The 19,058-nt window shown below is 36.4% G+C and overlaps 1 protein-coding gene across 4 annotated transcripts in view; it reads right to left on the bottom strand.

Moving 5' to 3' along the window:
- Positions 1 to 19,058, bottom strand: part of LAMA2 (laminin, alpha 2) — a 476,871-nt gene that overhangs the window by 280,886 nt on the left and 176,927 nt on the right. For all 4 annotated transcript variants that reach the window (XM_014533789.1, XM_005858976.2, XM_014533790.1 and 1 more), the window contains exons 5-10: positions 14,654 to 14,833; positions 11,801 to 11,890; positions 9,700 to 9,817; positions 5,252 to 5,430; positions 3,883 to 3,982; positions 3,015 to 3,175 (exon numbers count right to left, since the gene is read on the bottom strand). In XM_014533789.1, the coding sequence (XP_014389275.1) occupies positions 3,015 to 3,175; positions 3,883 to 3,982; positions 5,252 to 5,430; positions 9,700 to 9,817; positions 11,801 to 11,890; positions 14,654 to 14,833 (828 nt within the window). The remainder of the gene's footprint in view (positions 1 to 3,014; positions 3,176 to 3,882; positions 3,983 to 5,251; positions 5,431 to 9,699; positions 9,818 to 11,800; positions 11,891 to 14,653; positions 14,834 to 19,058) is intronic.

The following is a 19,058-nucleotide window of genomic DNA, read 5'->3' as shown; positions in this document are numbered from 1 at the left end:
GGTACATGCCCTTGACCAGAATCGAACCTGGACCCTTGAGTCTACAGGCCGATGCTCTATCCATTGAGCAAAACTGGTTAGGGCAATTAATTCCCTTTTAATGTGCACCAGCTACTAGTAAATAAATAAATACAAACAGTAAGATGATCATTGTTGCACCATTTTATTGTCATTTATATTATAAGGTCTTCAAGGGCAAATATCATATCTTATGACTTGTCACTATCTAACTCAGTTTGTAAAGCACAAATGTAAAAATAATTGATCTTAAAAATCTAATAATGATAGTGAGAGTTTGTAGCTTCCAGATCAAATGCCATTTTACTCATTAAGAGATTTCTCTCTCATTTATCTGTTATTTTATCACTTCTTTGTACTGAGTCTGCAGATTTTGGTATTAGCTGGGTTTCTGGAACCAATATATTACAGATACCAAGAGATAACTGTAGTTAATTTTGGGGGGACTCAAAGTTAGACATGAATTTTCAATCATGTGGGGGTCAATGCCCCTAGCCCCTGTATTATTCAAGAGTCAATTGTATTAACCTATAACTTAATACATTTCTTAAAAGTTGTTTAAACTTTGAACAAAATGGGTCCAATATATTCTCTTTCTCAGCATTTAAATGGACAACTTTTGTCAATCCAGTAAATTTATTTTAATATTTTTGGAGATAAACACTTACATGGATATCATTTTATTTCAATTTAAGTCTCCATTATCTTAGCTTCTCAATAAAGTTTTGCCTATTAAGTAGCATTTGACCCATGTTGTTTGATATAATCATTTGACACCTATGCCAAATCATGTTTTTGTGAAACAGAATGAGCTAACACATTTCACTCTAGTTTAATTTCTTTTCAGTATTTTAATTATATCAGTATTTTGTTGAACATTTGGGTATTTATTTTTCTTGTTAATAAGAGGCTATAGCCACTTAATTATAGCATATTAAATGCACAAATATTGTGATATAATTCTTTTGCTGTATGCATATAATTTGTGGTTATTAAAATTATGTAGATATTTAATGAAACCTGTTTTTTTTCTGCAAGTTTTTATTCTAAAAAATTAGTTTATATGAGCTTATATTCATCTATTTAAAATATCATACAGTTGAAGGGAAACTATTTATTGTGTTATGGTTAATGTTTGTATACACATGTACACATATAACTAATTATAATTACTTCATTTTTCCTTCTCTTTTATGATTTCTTAATCGCTATTTATTTTTGTGCTTTAATTATCTGTGTAGAGCTTCAAGTGTCTTTGTAGGAGGCATTTTTGCTATTAGGGTTGTAATCACTCTCCATACAATACGAAGGCAGGCAGAGCGCAGGCAGGAGCTCAGAATCTTTCCCTCATTGCTCTGCTAATGGCTGCAGCCCTCTTGCTCTAACCTTTCTCACTGCAGTTACCCAAGAGAATGAACCAAATGAGGCCTGCCTCCCTCACTCATGTTACTCTTTCCCTGCCAATTCCACGCATCTCCACTGTATAAATGGCAGGTGTTTAAAAACATTCCTTTCTTTTTTTTTTCTTTCCCCAGTTTGATTCCCTATGTTCTAGAAACTGGGGAAGTTTATCTTCCATTTTACACTCAACTTGGCCTGTCTTTTATTTGAGCAAATGATAAAGGTTCAAGATTTTCATGGAGTTTTGGAAAAGGAATAAAGCACACAAAGGGTATAATTTCGTAAATATTAGAGAAGATTTACTAGGATCCCATAAGATTCCTCCAAAAGACATAGAGGATGAAGAGGGGAGGTGTCTTTAAAAAGCCATCACCTACAGACTGCTACAGTCTGGGTCTACGAGAGCAATTTTTTACATATCAGGTAATATCTGAATGAAATGTACTGGATCTAGAAAATGTATTATGTTGCAATATATGACAATTCCTTAACATGAATTGTGGACGTCTGCCTGTTTACTGTCCAAGGTAAGTACCTAAATCACCCCTGATATATAACATATACCTACTATGTAACTATTATAATATTTAGCTTAATATTTTAGATATTCTTGTTCCAAGAATATACACTTAACATTAATACTAATATTTATTTATTGTGTTATGGTTAATGTTTGTATACACATGTATATATATCACTAATCATATCATACATACTGCTTAGATAAGACTACTGAATTAATAAAGGAAATATATTAATAAGGTTCTAACTATGATTGAGGACAAAGAAAAAAAATAGAGAACAAAAAAAATTTTCTACATCAGTATGGCATGGTATGTTTTCATTTTCTCAGCTAATTTAGCTAACACTGTCTGATCTAAACATTTGGTACTGATTACTATAGCTAAGGGAAATCAGTTTTGTCATTTAAGACTCATCCATATCTCTAAGTTTCCTCTAGGTGTATGAGCTGCAGGTGTAATTCACCCTTTGGTGTTAACATGATGAACTATTAGCTGAGCATGTACAACAAATAAAGTTGCATTTCTGAAAGTTCTCTTGGGAGGAAATATTGAGCCTTTAGTCAATTCCACTAGGGCTTCTTACATTTTTAGTAATTAAACGAAAGAGTTTGAAGATGGTATTTTCAGACCTATCTGGGATCAAACTTCAGAAGATTAAAAATCCAAAATGAAACCCTAGACAGAATTATTTTCAGAATTAGAGACAAAGCTAGAGTAGATTTGAGTGTGCTATAGTTTTAAAGGGCTGCTACTTTTAGTGCTGTATCGTTGGAAATTACACTAGATTGGTGATGGGCAAAACGTTGTTTTGTTTTGTTTTTGCTATAAAATGACACTGATTCTTAAGGTGAGTTGTCCTCTCTGTATCTATGGGTTTTAGACATGGCAGGTGTCTTGCTGCAGTGAACCATGTACCTAAAGACACTTACAAGAGGGCCACATACAGAATAGGTAGTGGATATGTACTGGGGAAGTTGTAACAATTGCTTAATGCCAGCAGACATATCAGAGAAGCCAAGGAACATGACCTTCTGTTTTGACAGTGGGATGTTACTGGAATAAACAATGTACCTTGCAGTTACAGGGTCCAAAACAAGGGTCCTCATTTGCACTTCCTTCACCACTGCAGTTACAGGGTTTGCAGTCTGGGTAGCCAGTGTAGCCCTTGACACACCGATCACATCTCTCCCCTCCAAAGCCAGGTTTGCAATGACAGGACCCAGGTTCCAGACCTAAGAGAAGATGAGCCACATCTCAATTGTTTTTTCTTAAAACTTTTAAAAAGTATATTTTATTGATTTCAGAGAGGAGGGGAGAGAGAGAAAGAGATAGAAACATCAATGATGAGAGAGAATCATTGATCGGCTGTCTCCTGCACACCCCACACGGAGGATGAAGCCAACAACCCGGGCATGTGCCCTGACCTGGAATTGAACCATGAGCTCCTGGTTCATAGGTCGACGCTCAACCATTGAGCCATGCTGGCTGGGCCATATATCAACTTTTTAAGAAAAATATATAACTTAGCCCCTCCAGTTTTAATTATAGTAGCCTTTACAAGTCTATTTTCACACAAAAATAAAATTCATGATGTACATCCAAAAAGAACCATAAAAAAAACCAAAGAATATAAGGTTCAATTAGAAGCTGGCTATAATTTGCAAACATAGCATTTTCTAAGTATTTTTTTTAACATATTGAAGAATTTTTTTAAAAGATAAAATCTCATAGAAAATTAAGGCTACAGAAAAACCACTGCAATGATCATGGATGAATTTATTGAGATGAATAAAAAACTGCTTCTTGGAGGGAAATTTGAGAGGTATAAGAATAAATTTATTACATGAATAAAATTTACTGTAAAATATTCTCCTACAAATCATATTTGGCTTTTAGTTGTCCTTTCATCCGAACAATGACTCTGTACGATGGCTCTCACCTCGGGGAGCATGTTTTACATCCTTGACACAGACTTCACTTAAAGAACCAACTGGATCACAATGGCATGGCTGGCACGGTCTTGGATTATTTGGTGATACCTAACGAAAGTATTGAAATGCTTTTAATCAAGTGTAATAAAACACCAATATTTTTAAATTCAGCAAACTTTTAATGACAAATTAACTATTATAATACACAGTAATAAATTATATAGGGAAGATTATAATATAAGAAATTACCTTTACTATGTTTATAATTTCTAAAATTCATTTCTTCTAAGTGGATAAACAAAAGTAAAGAGGAAGCACAATAAACTCATATGTTTATTACTTAGATTTAATAATTATCAAGATTAATTATTCAACAAGCTACCAAGATTCTGCTATGTAAGTTTCATCAGATCTTATCCTTTGCTGACGTTATTAAAGAATTTCCCAAGTTGCCGAGGCCGGTTTGGCTCAGTGGATGGAGCGTCGGCCTGCGGACTGAGGGGTCCTGGGTTCGATTCCGGTCAAGGGCATGTGCCTTGGTTGCAGGCACATCCCCAGTGGGAGGTGTGCAGGAGGCAGCTGATCAATGTTTCTCTCTCATCGATGTTTCTAACTCTCTATCTCTCTCCCTTTCTCTAACTCTCTGTGAAAAATCAATGAAATGTATTTAAAAAAAAATTTTAAAAGATAGCACCAAATATTAAGGGATGATATGGAAGACCTGGAACTTCCATACATTTTTGGTGAACATGTACAATGTTATTACTAATTTGGCAAAATGTTGGCAGTTTCTTATAAAGTAAAACATATACCTATTCTGTGAAACAAGCATCTTTTTGTAGATATTTACACAGGGTAAAAAAAGCATGAACACAAAAATACATATAAAATAGTTTTATAGTAGCTAACCTAAAACTGGAAATGACCCAAATATTCACCAACAGGAGGATGGATTAAAAATTATTGTACATTTATGCAAATGAACACTATCTAGCAATTTTTAAAAAATGATTAGTTGTGCACATAACATGAATAAATCTTAAAGTGTTATGTTGCATGAAAGAAGGAGGACACACAAGTGTATCTACTTTGTGATTTTATTTTTATGACATTCATTAAGAGGGAAAATTAATTTGTGTTCTAAAAATAAGAATAAAAATTAGAGTTTGTCTGGGGGTGGGATTGACTGAAATATGGCACACTGAAACTTTCTGAAGAGATAGAAATGCTTTATATTTTATCTTCAAATATTTATATGTTTCCATTATGAAATGTTTCAGTCATCTTTAAGAATTTGAAGTTATCAAAATTACTTTTCTATATAGTACACCTTTGTATGAAAAAAATAACACTTCATGAAAAAAAAGCATACTTTACCCCTTTGGCTCTGAAGAAACCATCAATACATGTCTCACAGTTTATACCAGCAGTGTTTTGAGAACAATTGATGCACACACCACCTCCAATGTATTTTCCATGTATATTTAAACTCAAATTTCTTCTGGCAACATTTTCATCATAATAGCATTCGTCGGCCTTCCCATGACAATTGCATGCTGCATTAAGAAAACAATTCATAAATATTGTTTTCCAGTTTCAGAGAGAATTAAGTATCATTCTCTATTATATAATATATTTTATACTATATGAGGAAATATATGTATTATGCATATATTCAATATAAAAGTATCTAAAATTATTTGTATTTATTGGTTATATTAGTAAATTCACACTTTTTAATGGAGCTTAAAATAATTAAAACATATAAATTAAACTGAGTCATATGAAATGCCAATATTTGACTGATTTGATCTCACAAAACCAAAATTTGATATGATTAAACATACAATTTCCTATTGTGGCAAAAAAAATGTATTGAACTGTGACATTGGATGATTAAGATCCAAGGAATCTATAATGAATAATTACTATAATCTCTGTGTTACATCCTATGGGTAAAAACAGATGTTTAGAATATAGTTCTTTTCCTTTACTACTATTAATAACTAAAAGTTAGCATTTCTCTAAATGCCATGTTTTCTTTTAAGTGTTTTATATTTATTACCACTGATTTTAATTTTCAAATAGCTTATGAGTCTGGTACTTTAGCCTCTTCGCACATATTAGTAACCTGAGGCACAGAGAAGTGAAATAGCTTGTGAAAGGAAACCAAATCAGTACTGACAACCCCTGGGAAACCAGGCTCCAGAGTCTGCAGAGCCAACCTCTGCTGCATTCCCTTCAAGTTCCACCCGATGAGAGAGACAGATGTCTGCCAAACCATCAGGGAAAAGGAGAGGTTTGCTGAGTGGCTGAGATCATGCTATACTGCACCAGACTGGGATTTGAGTGACCTATCCAGTAGTTAGCAGTCATGTGATGTAGGGAACTTCTTAGTTTCACTAAGGGTCAGTTTCCGTATAAGACACAAGTAGACTGAGTGTCTTTCCTCAGAGGTTGAGTTTCGTAGGTGTCCTTACATTGATTTCCACATACATACGTGTGTGTGTGTGTGTGTGTGTGTGTGTGTATGCCCACGCTCTTTCTTGTTTTTCCACTAGAGGGCACATTTAAGTACTGCTCTAAACCGTTTCATTTTACCAACAGTGAATATCATAGCTCTTTCTCTATTAGCACATGATTCCTCTGATGTTATTTCTTAAAAGGCAGTCAGGTCACAACCAATCAGGCCACTACTAATGGGCAGTTAATTGTTTCCAGATTCCGCCTTTATAAATAACGCTGGTACACAGGAGGACTCAGAGGTGGGAGTAAGAGTAGTGTTCTAATGTCAGGCTGCTTCACATTTGCCAGCTGAGTAAGAAAATGCAAGCCTCCGTACCATTGCAGTACTTATCTGTTATGGTTGCTTTAAGATTGTACAATGCCTGAGCCACAGTCACTACTAAAGTCCATAAATGTGAGGAGAAGTAGAGTGAGCAATTGTATACTAATGGCAAGGATTATGATCATATGCCCTGAATAGTTTTATGAGTATATCTATAGGCTGGATTCCTACTACAAGTATAAATTCTAATCAAAGGACACACAAAATTTTAATGAGCTTGAAAAATTCTCCTCCAACAAATCTGTGTCAAATTATTCTCTGTCCAATAGATATAATAGAACTCTTTTCCCATAAACCTCACCAACACTGCATATTAGCAAATATTTTAATCCAGTTTCTGCACATAGTAAGCATTCAACCATTTGTTGAGTGGAAGAATGAACATTTTGAAAAGTTAGTGTATTTTCATTGTTATAATCGGTACTTCCTTAATTATGAGTAAATGTGATGATCTTTTTATATGGTTGTAAGTCATTTTCCTGAGAAATGTCTTTTTCCATTTTTCTCATTTTTAACAGTTTAGCGGCATCTATACTAATAAAAGGGTAATATGCTAATTAGACCAGGTTGACTAGACATCTTCCGGTTGTCTGGTCCTCCTTCTGAACAAAGCCACGGTGGCAGGGACCGAGGCAGTGGTGATTAGGGGTGATCAGGCCAGCAGGATAGGGCAGTTAGGGGTGATCAAGCCAGCAGGGGAGGGCAGTTAGGGGCGATCAAGCCCACAGGGGAGGGTAGTTAGGGGTGATCAGGCAGGCAGGCAGGTGAGCGGTTAGGAGCCAGCAGTCCCGGATTGCGAGAGGGATCCCCTGAGGGGTCCTAGATTGGAGAGAGTGTAGGCTGGGCTGAGGGACTCCCCTCCCCTCCCGTGCACAAATTTTGTGCACCAGGCCTCTAGTTTTATTATAACTAGGCAAGATCTCATAATATAGCAAAGATATTAACTTCTTGTGTTTGTTGCCAATGCATTCCTAGGCTGTTGACTTTTGATTTAGAATATAGCATTTTTGTTATATTGATGGAGAGTTTTCAAAGTTTATTCTAGAAAACATGTAGTAATAAATATACATCAGTAGGCATTAAAAAGTTTTATATCTTTAGGATAATGCACAATTCTTTAAAAATCTTGTAAAAATATATTGCAAGAAACAGTCAGGATTTCTGCTATCAATATAAGTAGAGGGAAATAAAGAGTAATGCACATTTATTCTCACACTATGTGGAATTAGTGCTACTGAGTGTTTATAACCATGAACTAATGTGTAACACACAAGGCTGGAGCAGTGGTCATTTTCACAGTTCATGCAGAGAGGGCCCTTTTCCTACAGCCCTGGTTGCTGTTTAAAGGCCATGCCTGCACAGCGCAGAGGACATGGATAGCACCTACTTGCAAAGAGCCATTTTTGTTCTGCCATCAGTAGTTTGCTATTTCACAGAATGCCCAAGAGACAAAACTGAAACGGCCCTTTAGTACAGGCTTAGCAATATAATAAATATTCTTTGCTCTTTAGAGATATATCATGCCTTAAATAAACTAGACTGATGAAGGTCTAAATTGAATTCAAATGAGTTAAAAGGTGATTATTCTTCATATAGAAGGATTTGTCATGTCATGAAAGGGTTTTTCTAAATATTAAGGTGACTGGAACACAATGCAACTTGGAAAAGAACATTTTCATATAAGCTTTTAGGGATGCATACATTGCCCAAAGCTTGATTTATGTAAGGTTTTATGGTTAAGACCCCTACCTTTAATTTAGGTTTTAAAAAATCCATTTATTTTTTCTATTTGGAAATGCAACTTCTCATTTGTCCCATAAAGGAAGATAAAACTGTTTTACAATTGCACTATTTTAAAAAATGTGTCTAGTAGCAAGTGGAAAACTCCTTTCACCTTGCTTTGCCCATCCCAGTTGCTAACAAGTTTGACCTAACCTTTTTGTTTCCTTGTCTAAACAAATACACACAAGTGGAGAGTAGTAAAGGGTTTCTAGATGGAATGACAGGAACGACCGGTCATTATGACATGCACTGTGGCTGCTAACCGGCCCGAACCAGGCCCCAATTGGCATCCCCCAACTGCCTGCGGCCCCTCCCCCCTGACCGGCCCTACCCCCGATTGGTCCCCCCACCCTGATCAGGGATGGGGCTGGCCAGCCAACCGCCCATGGCCCTTCCCCTCTAACAGCCAGCCCTCCCTATCCCCCCGCCCCATAGGCCTCAATCACCGGCCAGCCTGAGGGAGCCCACCCATGCACGAATTTGTGCACCGGGCCTCTAGTGTAATTATGACTGCCCCCTGACCGGCCCTACCCCCGATTGGTCCCCCCACCCTGATCAGGGATGGGGCTGGCCAGCCAACCGCCCATGGCCCTTCCCCTCTAACAGCCAGCCCTCCCTATCCCCCCGCCCCATAGGCCTCAATCACCGGCCAGCCTGAGGGAGCCCACCCATGCACGAATTTGTGCACCGGGCCTCTAGTATAATTATAACTATGTGAAAGGATATCAGAGACATCAGGGAGAATCACAGATCAAAAAGCAAAAAAAGTGAGTGCAGAAAAATGAAGGGACTCCAGACATGCATGGATAGCATATACAGAATCTAAAATTAAAAAAAAAAGTATTTTAAGGTTGGGAATATTTTGTGATTAAAGTTTGCTATGATTCAATGGTTTAAAGACCTACCATGGCTAATGACAATAGATATATACTATGCTTTTATCTATTTATCATAATCCTCACATAGTGATAAATCCATTGGTGTTTGGTAAATATTTACCAATAAAACAAAACAACAAAAAACACCACAAAAAGCTGAGTAACCGAAATAGCAGGGTAAAAGAGATTACCAGGTATTGCCTTGGATAAAACATGGAAACTGGAAACAGTGCTTCCCTAAAATCGCCACATGCTTATATGACCCATGTCCCAGACAAGGAAGAGTTACACATGCTGTTGGCTTCTCGGGAACATACCTTCACATTCGCTTTTAGTCAGAAAAGTCCCGGCCCGCCAGGGCTTCTGATGGAATCCCGGACAGCACTGGTCACAGCTCTCACCACACGTGTTGTGCTCGCATTCACAGCGAGATTTCTAGTCAAAAAGGGGGAAAACATGCTTTCAGCTGCTTTTGGAACCATAAATGAAAGGTTTTTCCTGCAAGGTAGCATGAAGAGAGAACTTCCAGACTATGGACCAAAATATAACAGTCCTGTCAGTCTTGGAAGGAAGAGGTGCTCATCTCGGAAGCAGGTATTTGATGGGCACCAGATTCCGGAGGTCCAGGCTAGTTCTGGGATCACTGGGCTTCAGCTTAGAAGAGAGAGAAGAGAGTAGAGGTCCAATTGGGAACAATCTTGGGCCTAAGACTAAGATCCCTTCTTCTTTGAATTTAAGGCTTCCCTCAGAGTATTGTTAACATTTGGGAGTGTGGACACAGGGAGAGAGTTGCTCCCTAGGCACTGAAAGGCATAATTATAATAGAAATCAAATGTCCCAGCATGTACCCGCGTGTACACACACACACACACACACACACACACACACACACTCACACACAGTCCTGTCTGTGTGCGCTGAGTACAGTCTCTTTTTCAAAAAAGTATTGAATTGCCCTAGCCCGTTTGGATCAGTGAATAGAACGTCAGTCTGAGGATTGAAGGGTCCTGGGTTCGATTCTGATCAAGGGCACGTGCCCAGGTTGCAGGCTCGATCCCCAGTAGGAGGCATGCAGGAGGCAGCCAATCAATGATTCTCATCATTGATGTTTCTAACTCTCTCTCCCTCTTGCTTCCTCTTTGAAATCAATAAAAATATATTTTAAAAATTATTGAATTTATTGGGGTGACAGACTTCAGGTGTACAATTCTACAATTATCTGTATGTTCTATTGTGTGTTTACAACCCCAAGTCAAGTCTCGGTCCATCACCATTTATCTCTTCCTTTACCGTCTTCTACCTACCCGCCCCCCTTTCCTCTGGTAATCACCATACTGTTGTCTGTCTATGAGGTTTTCTTTGCTTAATCCCTTTACCTTTTTCACTCAGCATTCCAACCCCTATCTCCTATGACAGCTGTCAGTCTGTTCTCTGTATCTATGAGTATATTTCTATTTTGTGTGTTAGTTTATTGAGTACAGTCTTCATTCATGGCATGGAACTGACCCTCCAAGGCTGCCTTGTGGGCTCCCAAAGCTTGGGAAACACTGCTCATTGTGACATCTAATAGACACACACCCGTCTAAAAGCAGCACCTCTAACGTGCCCAGATAAATGTACCAGGGCATTTGAACCTCCCCTCGGAAGTAACATTATGATGCATTAGTCAGAAAAATGGCTTTTAGAGAAATGCCATTTGTATTACAATTTTAGTAGGAGAAAAAAATCTATGCATAGGTAGCTATGTTCACCAATCTTACTATTCAATATATTTCTTCCATATACTATATAACAAATGATTTTGTATTTTGCCAGTTTGGTTATGACTGAGAAGAAAGATGCTCATTCATCTTCCTTTTAGTTTATATTCACTTAATATATTGTCATTAATGAAAAATTTGACCCAAAAGCATGGCAGCATTTTCTGGCCTAGCAATTTCAATTCTCTCCTGAATACTCTCTTTCACCCCCCTCCTTATTGCCCCTACCCCACCTCAGTCTCCTGTTCCATGCCATTTATATTCACTTCCATGGACATTTTTCATTTGTTTGCATTAACTTTTTTGATGAAAATTTTTGAAAGAAATGGTCCGGTTGATTGATGGCAGGCATTCTCCAAAGCTAAATCATATTGTAGGCTGTCATAGCTAAAGAGGTTTCAAAATAGAAAGACCTGTTTGGAGCCCCCCCCCCCTTTTTTCTTGGAGGGGAGAAAAACTAATCTGGTTTCTGATACAGTGATGGCTGATTTCAAAGTCTATCCTCCTAACCACCAGCTCTATTTCCCTCTGGCACAGCTTCCTGTTACACTGTCTAAGACCTGACACCAGCTCACAGGGTCCCTCTCAGCAAAGCCTCTTGCGAAACATTCACAGTTCAGAGCTTTGTTTTGCCTAAGCATCCTATAAATATACATACATTTGTCAGTGGATCAAGTGGACAAGCCCTGGCATGACCGAAGCAGATGCACATCCCTCCAACCGAAATATCCTTGACCGAGTAGTAATACTGCAAAAAGCAATCAGAGAGAAATCCTGTAAAGAAGACTGCAAGGTGAAAGTAACAGAAGGGAACCTGCAATTAAAAACTTTACTTTCTACTTTTATCCTTAGTTTGAAGCACACTGTGTTTCTCTTGGACAACTGAGGGCTAACAATAGCCCAGAGAAAGAACGCCTCTAATTTATGTTGGGTGGGCATTTTAGAAATCTTTCCCACAGGCAGTACAAAGTCCATGCTGAAGCATCTGTTGCTGAGGGCAAGTTGTTATAATTCTTCATTAAAATTGTTTTAGTTTCTTGCAAGAAAACCTCTTTTATTGTCATTAGAGAAACCTCAGTATCCATGAACCATATGTAGACTGTTTTATTTGATGAATTTGAAAAGAATCAGCAAATTTAGGGGAATGTACTCATAACAATACATTTTTTAAACAGAAGGAAGTGAGATGGGACTAACTGCAGGATTGAACTAACATAATGTGAGGAGTAAACTAGATGGGCAGAACACTCGCCTCTGTTCATTATGATGTTAACAAGCCCATGCAATTATTTCCCTATCTAAAGTTAAGATAGGGCTATGTTCCTAAATCTACCCAGCTTTTCAAAGACTATGTATAATTATAGAACTGAATTATGTTTTAAATATTAATTAATATGTATGAAATATTTTATAATCGAGAGTACTTCACATTATCATATGCAATCCAAATAACCATCGCAGTGGCGATGGTTCTATTATTCTAATCATTCACATTAAAAAAAAATTAGAGAAAATAAGTAGGTAAACAAAAATCTGAATTCCCTGACGACAAAGTTCCCTTTCCATCTACTTTTTTTCTTTTTCTTTGTTTGTTTTTGTTGTTTATACATAGTGTCTTTTATAATATTTTTGTTGCATCACCCCACTTGATATACCCGAACTTCGAATTTATGAAACTTGCTAGGAAATTTAGGTAAAAAGTCTGCTTTTCACTAACCTCATCACATAATAATATAGATACAAATAGGGATATTTGCTTGTAAAGCTGATTCAGTAGTTCTTGTAGATGCTTTTAAATTGGGAAATCTGTTTTAAATGTAAATATATGTTTCACTTTTGAGTCATTGAAAGGAGCTAAAATTCAATATCCCTTTTTATATATTTAAATTTACATGTAGTGTTTACTTAACTTTACTTTCAAAAAACATATAAATGTTGAATTTCACTGCTCTATTTTAAAGGCTCATGTCCAATGAATTCTAAATAATAGATGGGCACCCCAATCTCTACTTTGCCTTCTCAAAAGATGATAAAAGAAACACATTTATTCCCATTGATTTTTCCCCCTCTGATAGATATACTGTCAAGAAAGATTAAATTTCCCTTCAAAATTATTTAGTCTTTCTCAGTACATATTTTTAAATCATGCTGAAATTAAAATTAAAAGGGATATTTTAAAACAAGAATCTAACATCACCATAAAATAATCATTACTTCTATATAAGATAATTTACAATAGGCTGATGTATAATTCATAGTAAAATTATTTTAGGTTTAGAAAATACCTAAACCTAACACAAGAAACATGTGCTGTATGAGGATAACAAAACCTTAAAAGTTATTTTATATGGAGAGATTTGGGAAGGGTAAATTAAGTAATGAGAAGAGAAAATTTATGAGGGGTATTCATGAACCAATATTCAATATTCAGCCTAATGGTTCAGCAATTGTTGGCAATAGTCTGACCTTAGGAAGATCATTTCAGAACTAAGAGTTTTGTCCCACAATTTTAGTTTCTTCTACAATGCTCCATTTACCTTTGCTTCTGGTCACACAGTAGATATTCTCTTAGCATGGATTTATAGCTGAATTGCCCTTCTTGGTAATAATGTCTTGGTTATGTAACAGCATGTAGGGGAGGTGACATAATCCAGTGCATGTGGCAGGGGATAGATAGGAGGAAGCACAGTTATGGCTCCTAGCAACCTCCACTGATCATTTATGTCATAGTCACATAAATTCCAGTTTAACACTGGAAAACAGCTATTTTATTAGCTCCTGTTTTCAAAGATCTGTTGAAAGACTGCTCTAAGCATTTTTTTTCTGATATCCTATCAGGAAAGAAAATAATATATAAAATCAGTTTTTCCCTACAGTCATGCTTTTTAAAACTATGGCTTTTGATTTATTAATAAAGCATAAAACAAAATTATTTAATTGGACAAAATGGTGCACAGACCAGCAGCATTGACATTACTGGGAACTTGATAGAAATGCAGTTTCTCAACTCAGCCCTAGACCCCCTAAATTTTCACAATGTCAACAGTTGCTTCGGTGCATGTTAAGGTTTATGATTTATTGCAGTGTGTGTATGTGTGTGTGTGTGTGTGTGTGTGTGTATTAGTCATGTTATAAAATGTATTTGTTAGTGTTGATTGCAGCCAAAATGTTTCAATTTCCTACAGTAACTCCCCAAAGCCAATTATAATAGTACTGATCACCCAAAGTGACAAAACTTAGTTCTCAAAAATCAGAATATGAACTAGGCATTATGATCTTCATTTTGCAAAAGAGGGGATCAAAGTTTTAAAATGTCAAAAACTTTGATAAATGTTACACATCTAATAAGTAGCTGAGCTTAGATTTGAACAAAAGGCCTACCAAATTTTAAAGTCTTTGATAACCACTGCTACAAATCATGGAAAGATATATTTTAAAATTATTTAACAGAAGATTAAAAAGAAGGGTGCAATATCATTCACAGCCTACAATATGGTCCATCATAACTTACCCTTCGTGTGACAATGGGGTCAATTTCCCTTGGGTCTTTGTGAGCAAACATCATCAAATCGGCATTCAAGGTGCGGATCCTCTGAAACCGCAGGCGAATATAGCGGGCAGAGGTGAATTCTAGCAGTTCAGGAGAAGGGTCATCCGCACTTGGTCTCCCGTTGATCAAAGAGATGTGAATCTACACAAAGTGGAAAAAAAAATTTAACAATTAAGCTCACCAAATACTAAATATCTGGTTTGGTTTTGTTTTTCTTTTGGAAAATCAAGATAAGCTCTCTACTCCTAATTAATTAGGCAGATGCAGCTTCATGTTTACTGAAATAAAGTAATTGGGGGGGTTTATGGACCTTTTAACACATGTATATGCAATGTATTTGTTTATATTTTAGGTGTTCTCTATATATTGCAATTACCCATAATCCTCTATTCCAAGGCATTGCATCTACTTGGCTTTCTTAGGGGTTCAATAAATTTTTAAATCACTAATCTTTATCTGAAAATTATTGTGTCCTGAAATTATTTAAGAATCTGGTACACAGTGGAAAACCAAAAAAACTTGGTTTAAAAAAAAGCTACAAAATAGACAAAAACAGAAACTCATCAAGTACTTAAAATCATTCTAAAGTTGAAAGTATCTATTTAGAGCCTTAGCATATAGAGAGCAAAGAAATGACACACTGCAAGGAAAACTAGACAAATCTACAATCATAGTAAGAGATTTCAATCAGTTGTTCATTTGTTGTTGATTTTTTTAGTAACTAGATCAATAAAATCAGAGGTATAACCCAGTCTATGAAAATACATGAAAACCTGATTGGAATGGTAGATTTGTTAGGAAAATAATTTAGCACAACTGACACTAAAAAAAAATCTAATAAAATCAAAATAGAGAAATTGCAAAGAAACTATCCTTCAAAGGTGCATGAATCCCACATGCTCTCACAAGCATTTCACAAGAGCAGAACATTTTAATGAGAAATAAACCAGTTTGGTAAGATAAAAAGAACTCCTATTACAGATAAAGGAATTCTTTGCCCTCATACCTAAAGAACTCCTATAAACCAACAAGAAAAAGACCAACAACGTAACACAAAAAGCAGAGAAAAGATACAAGGGAACTATTCAAGGAAATTAAAAATGGCTGTTAAACTTTTGATAAGATAGTGAACCTCACCCATTATTTAAAAGAGAACTATTAAAACCACAATAATAAACTTTTTTCATTTTTCAGATGGTCAAAACCCCCAAAATATTGATAATACTCCCTGATGGCAGGACTGAAGAGGTATAAGCATTTTCATACACTTACAGGCGTGAGTGCAAAATGACATTAAACCCTATGAAAGTGAGTTTATCAATAATTATCAAAAAAACAAATGCAGCTCAGCCATCGAAGCTCAGTGGTTGAGTGTAGACCTATGAACCAGGAGGTCATCGTTTGATTCCCGTTCAGGACATATGCCTGGGTTGCCAGCTCGATCCCCAGTGTGGGGCCTGCAGGAGGCAGCCAATCAATGATTCTCTCTGATCACTGATGTTCTCTCTCTCTCTCTCTCTCCCTTCCTCTCTGAAATCAATAAAAATATATTTTTAAAAAAATTACAAATGCATACAATTTTTAATCTAATATCCATCAATGTGCAACTGGTTAAATAAATAATATATCTACCTACTGAATTATTGCACCATAAAAAAGAATGAGGCAACTCAATATACTAAAGGAAAAAGTACTTTCACTTTTTGTACTTTGTAAATGCATTATTACCTATGCAATAAATTACATCAAATCAAACTTTTTAAATAAAATTAATTGAGTGGTAGGTTTTGGACTGAATCACCCCCTCACCCCCACTCCACCCCCAAGCATGTGCATGCATGCACAGGAGACTAAAGAGACAGAAATGCAAGAAGAAAGGAGTCTTGTGCTGGGCCGGAAGCTGTCCAGGAACACGGCAGTCCATACATGTACTAGGAAACTGTGACTTGAGGTCATCACTGGAATTTTCACCCACTTTTGCAAGATCATATATCATGTGTGTTAATCACATTTTTTTTTGACAGGAGAGACAATGGTATGTGTTTCCATTCTGAACATCCTGAATTTAGATAATCTCCGAGAGCATTTACAAACTGACTGCCAATAAACTACTGAGTCACTAGAGACATAAATATAGCAAACTCTGAGATGAGAAACTAATTCTGATGTCACAAAGCATAAGCTCAAAATGCCTCATGATAAAAATATGAAATGTCCCAGCTAATTGAGTCTACCTTGGATACGTAGTAAAGAATAAATTCATTTACTACATTTGAAGATGATAGAATTCAAGATCTGCTAAATATACTGAATCTGAAAATAGTGGATACTTTCTCTCTAACGTAAAATAAAATCTAAAAGAGTAAAGTGGATCTTGTATATTCCACATTTCTGGCATCCAGGGGGTAAACCAGAAATGTGTTTAAGTAGTCTCTATTACTTAAGAAGGTATCAATTAAATGTTAAAAGGATGAATAAAAAGATACATGAAGCAATTAAATTAGTTCCCCTTAGAGATTAATTTTGGCATCCGAAAAATCACCAGTGCCCTTGAATTCATGCTTAATTTCTGTCTCATCAAGCTCTCCCTTGAGTGCTCCTAAAAATGCTGTTTGAAAGAAAGGAGGAAATCACTGCATGTCTAGGATTAAAGTTTCTGAAAATTATTAAGGTTTATTTGGTGTTTATCCTATGGTGAACCATTATTTGTGGTTGTACATAAAATCAGTAAGTTCCTCTTTGAAACTCACGGGAAATTTAAAATGAATGGTGTACATGTTCTCATTTAGGTTAATAAACCATATGATAGCCACATAAAGGACTCAGCAAAAGAACACTTCTCACAGCTTTGGTATTTTCATCAAGCTACTCTGCCAAGAGAGCTTGTGAGTGTAGTTAGTCCCAAGCTGTTTTTGGATTATAAAACCAGCCAGCTGTTTGGCCATGTTGTGAGCAGCTTCATTCCATCATTTTTTTTTTCTTTTCTTTTTTCACTCCCCTTCAAAATAAATCATAATATTGGCTAGGATATTTCCACTGACACAATGCTGTATAATTCTGAGTCCTCTGGATAGCTTAGCATACTTCCTGGTTTCCTGTGGGGTGACAACTGGAGGGTGTCTATCTTCAAAAAGATGAAAAGTGTCAGTCCTCAAGACCACCACTGCCTTGCTGTGAGGCTGTGGGAAGTCCGTGGCAGTCTAGAATCTTCTGAAATGAGTTCTATTACAGACATGTTGGTGGGTGTATGTTCATGCTGTCAAAGGAATTCATTCCAACTGAAAATATCAGCCTGATTAACAAACAGTCTTGTAGAGTTTTAAATTACACTCTTCTTTGAAATCAGTTTTGCAGAAAAATAAAGAGGAAAAATACCTAATGAGTTTATGACCAAATGACCAAATCAATATTGCACTTTATTCACCCAAATAATTCTGTTTTTATTAGCATAAGCATACTATATAAATCATGTTCCAACTGCAGATGGAGAAACATTTGTGAGTCTATAGCGTTTTTACTTCTATAATTAGAATACAATTTAAAAATGGTTTACGCAGCAAATAATCAAATTTCTAGTATGATTGTCCCTTATGATGTTTTTTTAATTATAATAATACAACTGTTTCAGATTTCTAAAACAGCTATACTCCTAATACCCTACACAATGATACAAATTTTTTGAGTGGGTGCATAGATGGGAGAATGTAGGCTGCTTAAAAATCATTAATAAGTATTAGAAATTTTGAACTGAGTAGTGGAAGTAGATGGAGTTGACAATGTATGTGTAGTGTGCTCCCTTAGAGGATTTTAAAATCCCATTTGAATTTTTAATCTCTAAATTTTCTAATTAGAAATGGAGAACGACTTATAAGTAAGGTGTCTCCAGGAGATAAGACAATAAAATCCATATATGTAGGTGCAGCCAAGTAATAGATAGGTGTATATGTAAATGAGTGATTAAGACTTGTGGAAGAGAACCAAGATGGCGGCATAAGGTATAAACCTGTGCGTGCTGCTTCCCACAACACTGAAATTACAACTATAAGACAAAACAGCTATCATTCAGAACCACAGGAAAGCTGGCCGAGTGGAAGTTCTACAACTAGAAGGAAAGAAAGAAGCGCATTGAGACCAGATAGGAGGTGCAGACGCACCAAGAACAGAGATATGAAGGCGTGCGCGAGGCCGCTGCAGCTTGGTGCGCGGTTTTTTTCAATCGGAAGCGGATACAAGCTCTCTAACGCACTGAGCTCGTTTAAGGCGAGATTCTGAGGTCCCAGACTCCTACGGGGAGAAACTGGACTGTCTTGCAGCAGTTTGGAAAGTGAGGGGGGCTTTCTCACAGAGCTGTGCAGGGATCTCATTG

The sequence above is a fragment of the Myotis brandtii genome, unplaced genomic scaffold, assembly GCF_000412655.1.
Source record: "Myotis brandtii unplaced genomic scaffold, ASM41265v1 scaffold123, whole genome shotgun sequence".
NCBI classification, from domain to species: domain Eukaryota; kingdom Metazoa; phylum Chordata; class Mammalia; order Chiroptera; family Vespertilionidae; genus Myotis; species Myotis brandtii.
This window is presented reverse-complemented; position numbering and strand designations above follow the sequence as displayed.